Source organism: Neltuma alba, unplaced genomic scaffold (genome assembly GCF_004799145.2).
Source record: "Neltuma alba isolate B1F8T4 unplaced genomic scaffold, ASM479914v2 tig00012805_pilon, whole genome shotgun sequence".
Classification (NCBI taxonomy): Eukaryota; Viridiplantae; Streptophyta; class Magnoliopsida; order Fabales; family Fabaceae; genus Neltuma; species Neltuma alba.
The window spans coordinates 40392-51538 of record NW_021637202.1 but is presented as its reverse complement, the minus strand read 5'-3'; the positions used below and the strand labels follow the sequence as shown (position 1 = coordinate 51538).

General features: G+C 35.5%; 1 protein-coding gene across 2 annotated transcripts; it reads right to left on the bottom strand.

Annotated features, from left to right (window-relative positions):
- Window positions 1-854: 854 nt before the first annotated feature.
- LOC114731122 (VIN3-like protein 1) lies at window positions 855-10585 on the bottom strand. 2 transcript variants are annotated; one of them, XM_028918242.1, is made up of 5 exons: window positions 10193-10377; window positions 8202-8269; window positions 3365-3992; window positions 2618-2919; window positions 855-2488 (listed from the first exon to the last, which is right to left on the bottom strand). In XM_028918242.1, exons 2-5 carry the CDS (start codon window positions 8230-8232, stop codon window positions 1323-1325), a joined length of 2127 nt encoding a protein of 708 aa, XP_028774075.1. In that variant the 5' UTR covers window positions 8233-8269; window positions 10193-10377; the 3' UTR covers window positions 855-1322. The 2 variants fall into 2 exon arrangements, with proteins under 2 accessions (XP_028774075.1, XP_028774076.1); XM_028918243.1 differs by lacking the exons at window positions 8202-8269; window positions 10193-10377 and adding an exon at window positions 10574-10585 and having other exon boundaries at window positions 3365-3834.
- Between the last annotated feature and the right edge of the window lie 562 nt (window positions 10586-11147).

The following is an 11147-nucleotide window of genomic DNA, read 5'->3' as shown; positions in this document are numbered from 1 at the left end:
TTAATTTAATAAATTTTATCATATATTCTTTAAAAAATTTAATATTAATATTATACAACAATTCTGCCTCACCCCGCTACCTATTTTTTCTGGGTCCGCCACTGGGATCCACATTCCATAATTACATTCATCCATTTTCTTTTTTTTTAATCTCGATCTCTTTCTGGTACACCTTGGCTATGAACTTCTGTAAATTTAGAAGATTTGAATTGGAAAGTTTCCTTTTCCACGGAGGCAACTTAGAATTATAATCATCAGTTGGTCAGTATTTGAAGTAAATGTAGCCCTAGATAGGAAGGATTTTTAAGAAAACAAATTGCAAATGCAAACGGATTGTGGCTTCTTGTATTACTTAGAGCTTGTTTGGAGCTCCGTTCAAAACGGGCTTTTAAACAAGTTCACGTAAGCCGAGACAAAACTCTCCTCACATACTTACCTCGTATTCCGTAAATCACGTTTGAAAAGCTACTTATAACTCAATCCAAACAAGCCCTTACCAGTTTCAGAATGCAATTTAAATTAGGAAAATTCAGAAAGGACCCAAAAGTATTTGATATTATTTGTAGGCATTGCTGCTAACCCAGCATCAAAGAAACGTGATATAGTATCTTAGCATAGACAACTAATTATTTACAATTCATGGCAACTTAGGATCTTTCGTACGCTAGTTTGGCCCAAAAAAACAAATAAAAAAAATATTCAATACCTTGTGAGGGAATCAGCAGGCAAAGAAAGCCCACAGAAAAACAAAGGAGAAGCATCATTGCTTTCTACTCAAATGGATGAGACAGCAATTCCATTTACCTGTTCATAGCAAGGGAGAAACAAGATATAAATTAAATCAGTCACGCCAATGAGTTTAGAACCTGCTTATACCAATTTCAATTTTTAAGATTGAGGTCAATATAATGCCAAGGATTAGGACAACCTTTATCCTTTACCTACTAAAATAAACACATCTCAATTTCCTTCAAATAAAACTAAATAGAAATTTGAACATTAAAATATTCCATGACTAAATCCATAGTTGAATACAATTGCAGAAATTAAGAAAATAGCAAAATGCCTTCTTCATCCAGAAACTCGCCCGAAGAGCCTCCTTCCCAGTAAAAATGAGTTACTACAATCGTTGGTGCAAATCCTTTCAGCTAGACAGAATATGTTATGTCTGCAATAAAAATGAACCTCTTTGAAAGGTTGTCAATGTAAAAAATGCCTGTACATGGAAAGAAATGGCAATCAGACGGTAATTTCTGGGTGTAAAAAGCAATTAGCGCTTCTGTGAACTCCAAGTCCTTAACCTACTGTCACATCTTACTACACTAAGCATTTCTGGGCCTCTTGTTGGATATGATATCAGAAAATGAGTCAATCAGTTGCCCTGCCAAACTACATGGATCATCAAGCAAAGTTTGAATGAAGGTGTTGACAACCCTGCGTTCCTGTTCTGTTGACCTCAAACTAAACCATGTTAACAACTTCAACCGGAATTCCTGCTTGATGTGACCCTCACATTCTAGCCACCGAAACACTTTCACACAATACTCATAGTTTTCATCCAGTGAGCATGTACCATCTGATACTCTGAGAGGAGAGCCATTTGCCAAAGTGCTATTGCAATCATGTGTCTCTTCATTAATGCTAGCTACCCTTTTCTTGCATGCATCTACGCGGGAGTCACCAGTTGGAACTTCTCCAGTTGGCCCGTTCATCCAGGTATGGGAGTCACCACTACCATGCGATTTTGCTAAACTGATTTTCTGTGCATACCGAGAAGCAGCATCATCGTCTGCTTCAACAGCCTTCTGCAAAGTGCAGCCATTATCTTCATCCTTTGATGACTCAAAAGGAGGGACTATTTCTTCATTTAGATCAGGCACTGAAACAACATTTAAATCAAGACCCCGGGAAACTGGAGGCAACTGCTCTTCTGAAATTTTAGGCTTGACCATTTCAGTTTCTTTGCAGCAATTTTTCTTATCAACACTGCAAAACCCTTCCAAGGGACCTTGATCTTGAGTCCAAGCAAGACCCACAACTTTCCCAAGGTCTCGAACCTTAAATCCTGAATCTGCTACTGTAGGATTGGGCTCTGTTTTTGAGCCCGATGAACTGGCTCCAATTTCAATGTTCTCTTTTTTACGACCTAAATCAATTAGTAAAGAGGAACCTTTTTTAGCAGGATCAGCGCTCTTGGTGAAACACTTGGCTTCAGAATAACCCAGCTGACCCTTACCGGAATAAGATATAATGCGAAAAGTATATTCTGTGGACGGCTGGAGGTTGGATAACAGAATCCTCTTCTGATTATTTGGGACCTCACAAACAGGATCGTTTGCGAGCAACTCCTCATTACTCTTGTAGTACCACAGCTTGTAGCCCTTGATGTCCTTAGAAGACGCAGTGGACTTGTCAATCAAAATGATTTTGACTGTGGATGCTGTCACCTCTTCAAAAACAAATTTGCAGGCAGGAGGAAGTGAACCATCTGAGTTATTTAAAAAAGAAAAGAAAAGGAAAAAAGGGGGGGAAAAGAATTAAAAAAGCATATATCATATGAAGAAACTTGTTCGTCAAGTAAGAAGAACAAAAGAAATAAAAAAGAATAAATTCCAACCTATGGAATCTGGATTCACAACGGAAGGCCACCCATCAGCTTTCTCAATAGCAAGAGAGCAGAGTTTCTGCACCTCACTGGCAATAGAGAGTCTGCTGACAATGCCCCGCCCCATCTTTGCAGAAATCCCATTAACTGGACCAACCTCTGTTTCTAGCTTTGCTTTAGCCTCTAGTACAAAGTCATGCAATTCTTTAAACCTTGAAGTCCCATCCAACAGCTTGTAACTCAAATATAGCCTATAGCAGAGCACATCAACTCGCCGAGCATCTTTTGCCATATTTAGCTGCTTCTTCCAACATCTGCCATCATTAAAAATGAATTGCCAATGTCTTCAACATAAAGCTGAAAATTTGGTTAACATGCACATAAAAAATGATGAAATCATGTCTCAGTCATCTGTCTCACTATGAAATTAAAAGGTACGGCATCATGCTATATTGATATTCATTTCTCAGGGAAAAGGTGAATCAAGGATAGCAAAAGCTGCAGTTTTTGCATACTTTCTGCTGCAAAAACATGCAAGTTCAGTGAATGATGAAGGGAGTGGGGAGAGGAGATATAAGTAAAACAATTATTTTATTCTTTCATTTAATTATGTGTAAGAATAAAGGTCAAGAAGCATTTCGCAGCTGCAACCCAAAGCTTGTAACAACTTACGAAAAATCAATGAAGCTTTTTCAAAGTGGTAGGAAGAACTGAAGTAGCATATACCATTTAGAACTTGACAGGTAGTAAAATACGTACCCAAGTATCCCTGTAACTTTACCACAGGATGCACAACAATAGCCCCCATCTAGTTGCATCAGTTGCCCATGATCAACGACTCCCACTTTTTCATGTTGAAGGGCGCACTCAATATGGCAAGAGAACCCGCAGGAGTCCCCTTCATCAGGTTCAGATGAGCATACTAACCAAAGACTAGGATCCTTATTACTATCAAATAGGTGACAGATACAGCAAGAGCACCTTCTACAAAATTTGTCCTCTGCAGATAGAAAAGCTCTACAAGCAGAGTTTTTACATATCCAGGAGTCTGAATGTCCAGAATCAGAAAGCTGGTCAGGAACTGGCCTGAGCCTTGTAGGGTTTTGGCTCTTCCTATGCTGCTTCCTAGAGGGCTGGTTGCTGACAGTGGAAACTTTTTTGTTGTCCTGTTTCTTGACAACCTTACTGGTTGACTTAGTTTCTGGCATCTTTCTTTTTAATGAAATGTTCTTTCTGTCCTTATAAAAGCACATTCGAAGAAGTTCCTTCTTAGGACCAGATTTCAAGAACTCTTGAAGGAGTTCAGGGCTTCTTGAAGCATCATCTGAATGACCATTTTTTTCCGGAGTGCTTTGCACACTGGAAGAAAGGCTTTGAACACCAGAAACTGAACACCAATAACAGCCAACTTCAAAATAAGTATCATATGGAAATAGAAGGAAAGTTGAACTGAAAAAAAAAAAACACACACACACACACACGCACACGCACACGCACACAAAACTAATCAGTCACAGACAGGCCTGAATCAACTGAACAGAAATAATGGACAGCACATTACTTCATGTATCAACAATGCATGCAATAAATGATAAGATTAAGTTTAGGTCCCACCATGATATTGTCAGCCTCTTACAAAACTTCATCTAACTTTCTTTCTTTTTTTTTTTCTTTTTTTTTAAGACTGGGGATTTGGGATAAAAGGGAAAAAAAAGTTCCTGAAAGAAAGAGAAACTGCCAACATATTCGCATCCCATTAAGAATCCTAAGGACAAGGAGAGACCCATGATTCCATGAATATCACTCGTTCAAGCTAAAGACATCAAAGCACAGTAAAGACTATGAATTGCCACAATGATTTTCCATCTTGTTCCCCCCAATACTCCAAAACATATAAGAGAAACTGTTCTAAAATTCAGAGTCTCACCAAGGACACCAAACAAATCAACGGTAATTCAACTAATTTCATATAAAGCAACCATCCAACAATAATAAGCCATTACTTAGAAACCAGGGAAGCATATAATACAACCAAATGGAGAAAGAACTCTCATGGGTTTGTCAATCAGCAACACGTGATTAATATTAATTCTATTAAGTACCATTGTTCAAATAAATTAATTGAACTCTGAGAGCTTTAGATTTCTAAATGGGCTTCTCATGGAGTAATGTCTACAACAGGAGAAAAATATGCTGAAAATAAGACCTACAAGCATGATTGATAGGAGATAAAAGTAACTCTAAAGATTAGATACAAAATTGCCAATCAAGTTTCATTCAATAAATGAAATCATGATTTTGCTTTTTGCATAGTTGATATAAAATCTGAAGTCAAACTGCTTCTCTTGGCATAATCTCTGTCTGTCTAACAGACATCATTTACCCTATACAGAATCCAGAGCATTCATTACCCTTAGAATACCGCATATACATAGAACTAGGAGATGGGTTAGCTAAGAATACAACTGGAACTAACTATGGCAGGTTATTCATCTACCCAAGCATAATGCATGCATTAAGCAGCAATTGCTACAACACCAGCACTGGATCTATGCATGTGACAGGGAATCTTGCCCTATCTCCACTAGCGACATGTGGTAACATAAGGAAGGTAATTGATCAGCAAGTCAATAAGAATCTATAAGAATTCTTGGAAGCTAAAATAATTTCGTTATAAAGCCTCATATTAACACAAGGAGCTTAATCTAAAGAAAAACATGCTGCACAAGCCTATGCATAGTTAAGATGAAGGATGACACCACGGAAAGCTGTTGTAAGCACGTCTTGACTGTCTTACTTGCCTCATTGATGACTGAAGGACGAGGAAGGGGAACCCCACGAAACATACACAGAAGCTCCCCGAATCAGATAAATCAAAATGCAGAATAACCCATCTCATATCCCTCCACTCCCCAGGAATGAAAATAAATTACAGAATAGCACTTATGGGAATGGAAGCCGGGAATCAAATGAGAATTTGATGTGGAACAGGACCTTTAACACATATTTCATGTGCAAATTTTAAAAGAACTAAAGCATTTGCTCATATTATCTGAATACAGTCACGCGAATCTGTTTTGACCTTTGGTGTTATGGATCAAAACGACTGATTAAAAATCAACAATTTTCTCTGAAACTCCCAATTACTGGCCAATCATAGTTTTTAAACATTTTCATCACATTAAAAGCAAAAATATACATCAATCGCACCTCTGATTAAATAGTAAAATTTCCACGCGTGAGCAGATGCTAGTGCCAAAGTACATCAAACGAAATCATTCAACGGGAAACATTCCAAACAACAATGTAAAACAAGTATCGTGGTATTGAATAAACAACAAGGGAAACGCCTGAAATCAAGGTTCTCCAGTACAATTGCACAAATCTTAAGCAGGAAAAAAAATAAAGCCAGATCATAAGTTATACCAGAAAAAGAGGCATAACTATCACAAACTATCTTGGGTTCATTGGGATTATATCTAAAATGATCTTCACAAAACATTTAAAATAATAAAGGATTAAATCTTCTCTATATACACATGGACCAAGCACTCACGCATGCATAGCGGAGATCGATAAAGCAGCACGCAAACATACACAAAAAGCATTCCAAAATAATTCTAATACTGAGAAGATTTAACAGAGAAGAGACTGTTGAGGAAATTGAGATGGGGAAAATGAATACCTCAAACACCAAATCGTCCCTACCCTGAAAAAGAGAACAGATATCTTGAAAGATTGGGCACTAGGAGATCATTTTCATACCAAATGATGTAGTGACTCCTAGAGCGGCCAATGCCAACACCAGGCTGCTAGGGTTACGCAGAGCCCTTTATATATACTAGGATCTACACGCACACATACGCACACGTGCTTGAGCTTCCTTATATAACTATCATATACATCTCAATTGACACGGTATAAAACTTTACATAATTACACCATTCAACTACTTATCAAGGATTGCGATTTTCATCAATCCAGCTACTGAAGTATAAGAAATCATCATCTTCATCTTTCATGCCAAATTTGGATAAATCAAAAATGGATGTCAACAAGTCTCAATTAAAATTTGATAGTCTCATGATTGAAATGCATATTGTACACTACTTTTAAAATATATGACTCAGTAAAAATCAGTTTCACTTCCAAACAGCATTTTTATGGACATGATTAACAGAATGATAACTAAAGATTCACGAGAGGAATATCGAAGAAATTTGTTCCAATTAAAATTTAATCAATTTTTTATTACAAGTGTGCATTACCAAAAGAGATGATATGGCCATGTTAATGGTTTGCAAGGTAAGATACATGCCAACACAACTAGTACTAATTTCATCTGATAGCTTGAAATCCGATGCCACATTTCGGTGAAAACAAGATCTGCTGACAGGCCTACTCAATTGATGCATTTATATTTACATCCCATGGGATCATACACCTTGCTTTCATCCTGTATAAATAGTTATAGAGATTAAATGTCAATCATTACATATAATCACTGGCCTGTATTGGTAGTTCATTATTTTATCCTAATATGGCACCCCTAGACTCAACAGTCAGTCAAGCCACTCCTCAGCATTTATAATACCAATTAAATTCAGCGATATATACTTCAATTGGAAGGATATGCCTCCTTCAATCTTTATAATTATACTCTATCCAAAACAGAACACTTTAATGCATTTATGTTTCATATAATAAAAAAGGAACATTATTTACTAGTCAATATTTATATCATTGTGCCCCAAGTGTGAAAAATGGATGGATTAACTCTGCTATCCCAAACATCAAAAAGGAAATTATGCACAGTACAATCTTTTGCGAGGTATAATGAGCAGAAAATATCAGCAAATACCCTGTCGATGAAAAACTGAAAGATAGGATTTGCAGACATCTTTATCATCAACCAGTTCATTGATAAAAATATATTGAATACAGAAGCTTCCGTGCCACATAATTTCGCTTTATTTCCCTCAGAGATACCTTACAACTTACACCAAACAAAACACTCACAAACTTATTCTGATATTGTTGACTCTTAAATGTACATAAATGTCATACAGCACATTTAGGGCTTGTTTGAAATAGCAATTGGAGCCATCAAGGGCAGCTTTTCAATCATGTCATTGTACAGTTCTATTTTACCACATTACACAAATTCTTCACCCTGGACTTTTTCTTGCAAAAGTAGTCCACAGGTCATCACCAGGCTATAGATGGTATAATTACTTTCCAATATTTATGCTAGAAAGCGGACCGAAAGCATCATTGTTATGAAAGACAATGAAGAAGAAACTGCGTGTTTGTTTCCACATATTTTGGAATGAGCAATAGCATATTTGCCACTGGTGAAATAACACATCCATCAGACACAAATCATATGGTGACAAGAAACATATAGGATCAGCTATTCATCTTTCCCAAATTCCGACTTTGCTAAAACATGCTTCGCTGGTTAAAAAGATCAACATCATATGCATATTAAGATTACTGCAGCTAACACAGACTCAAAATCACATAGACAACAAATAAGAGGAAAATTATGGTAACCACTGAAAGAAAAAACTCAATGAGAAGCTAAAACACATACCTTTAACAAGGAACTTTTCTTCTAAATCCATTTGAAAGTGCTAAACACTATAGGCGAATGGTCCTCATCTAACCAACAAAGAAATGGTATCATCAGCATCATTGTAGTTAATCATGACACATATCACAAAGCAAAAGGCATATTAATAAATTGAGAATTGTAAAATGTACCAAATCATAAAATGAATAAAAAAATCAAACATAGTTTGAAGTATAAGATATGGCATACGTACATCCATATAACATGCATAAAACACGCAAGATAGTAAATCCAACCCCAAGAGTTGAGAAAGGTACTTAAACATAAGTCATAAATAAGCTCAGTAGTTATATAATTTGTTTGTAACGAAGCTTTGAAATAATTTCAAGTAGCTTCTTTCTTTGCTTTCTTTATAAGAGAAATAGACACCACTTACGAACCAATTGTCTTCACGCATATCTAAATTGTAAAATTGATGCTATTCTGCCATATTAGCTTGAATTCCCAAATTGTCAGCCATCAATTGATATAAGTGGATATGAGACTCATTATAAAACATATTACCTCTGGTTCTTAATATAAGAGCTACTGGAAAATTTAATTTGGTCCTAAATATAAGACCCTAATTCACTTTGTCTCCAATATCTATACATTTCTCCCCAAGTAACCCCTATAGTGATTGCATATGTTAAGAAGTTTTCATCAAAGGATATTTTCAGTGCTCATTATTAACAAGGACATTTTAGGAAAAACAACATTAATTTGTTACAGCTAACTTAACTAATTTCCTTGATTTTTGTAAATTAGTTATCTAGTTTTTATATGATTTAGACTACATCTGATTCAACCATTTGGCTTTATGAGTTGTGACAAATCATAAACTCTGAATTGTGAATGTGATCAGTATGCTTATGTAAGAGGGAAGATAAAATGATTCCATGAACAAAGATTTTTTTCAATGTAAAATGCAATTTTCAAATCATGAAACAAATATATTCTCATAACCATGTCAAAAGTAAACTTTCAAATAAAATCTCATAATATTACGACAAGTAAAGTAAAACAACAATATCAACAGATTTTAAGAGAACTACTATCTTGATGGCCAAACAAAGAGAATTTTGGCTAAAAAAGTACTATGTTTCTCAGTTTTAAATTTCATAGATTAAGAAAAACTATGAGCATTATACATAAACTGAAAAAGTGTATTTGATCTCTCAGGCCTTTTTTGCACCCTTAACAAACATAGATCTATAATTTTTCATGGCTGCACTGATGATTCAAGTGTTCCAATGTCAGAATGTGGCTTATAAATCGCACGCCATAATCCAGAAGCATGTGAAACTAAAATGAGGGAGAGGGATATCAGTGCAAATAATTCAAAGTATAATATATTCTGCATTATTTAATACATAAATCAAACCCCACTACTACAATATTTTCTACCTGTTCATATACAACCGGTAAGGTCTCAGGCAAATTATTAATAAACCAAAAAAAAAAAAAAAAATCCCACCAAATCCAAAATGCGTAGTTGTCATAAATAGCATTAGTAATACAAATAAATTGTTTAATTTTTTTTCCGTAAATAACGCAAGTGATCCTAAAAACGGAAAAATTAACAATAGAGAGATCCATATGACACAAATTTGACGTAAAGAAGCAAGTCAGAGCATGATAAAGGCACACAAATAGCGAATGATGGCTCTTGCTATATGCATTGTGCGCATTAACAAGGAGGGAATCAAGAGCGCCTCTTGAAAACAAACAATTCCAACCAAAATGCAAATTTGAATGAAGAAGATCATATATTTTTACAAAATTACGATAAGAAAAGAGCCACAATCTAAAAATACAAATGAATACTGCGAAGAAAACAAAACAGCGGAAAAGAGAAGGACGAATCTGCAGAGAAGAAGAGCTAAAAATGAAAACAACGAAAATAGCAAGTATATTTCAGAAGAGCTAAAAAAAACATGGAAAATAATCCACAAGAAGTAGGCTAACAATACCTTGGAAGAATGGGGACGAATCAAGGGTTTTGACAAGGCAAAACCCAGAAATTTGCTCGGCGAGAGCATAAATCCAAACAGAAACGTCTCCGTTGTTAGTTGGTCTGAGGGAGAGAACTTGTACGAGTCTGTGAACAGAGAGCAACAAAATCTCACGCTCAGACGGAGCGCGTCGAGGTGTGGCGTTAGTTGTTTGAAGGCGTGGCGGAGCTTGCTGGATACGAGGCTGGCCATTTAATTTAAAATAAAATGAAATAAAACTCAAAATTTGTTCATTAAAACCTAAGTTAAAGCTCACATGGGAAGAACAAGCCCATCATTGACTATATGCTTAGTTATCTTGCAAAGAGTGATCAAATTATTCACTGGCTGGTTAGATACCTTTTATAAGGAATCTATCCATTAGAAGAGCCTTGCTCTCGCGTCTCTTTTGAATTTCTCATAGTCTAATTTGATACTCCTTCGATCCTTATTATAAGACCCAATTTGACTTTTTATTTGGTCCTAATTATAAGACCCAATCCATTTTCTCTCTTATATTTATGTATTTTTTTCCAAGATAATCCTTCTAATAATGATAGTTTTAGCCAATATACTTAATTAGCAAGGATATTTTAGGAATAACAACACTTATTTATTATAAATAACCAACTTAACTTACTTCCTTAATCTCCTCAAATAAGTCAATTGGGTCTTATAATTAGGACCGGAGGAGTAGTAAATAAAAAAAAATATTGAAATACTACCTCCGATTCTAATTATAAAACCCAGTTGACTAATTTAAGGAGATTAAGGAAGTAAGTTAAGTTAGTTATTTGTAACAAATAAGTGTTGTGATTTCTAAAATATCCTTACTAATTAAGTGTGTTGGTTAGAACTATCATTATTAGAAGGACTATCTTGGAAAAAAATGTATAAATATGAGAAACAAAATGGATTGGGATCTTATAATTAG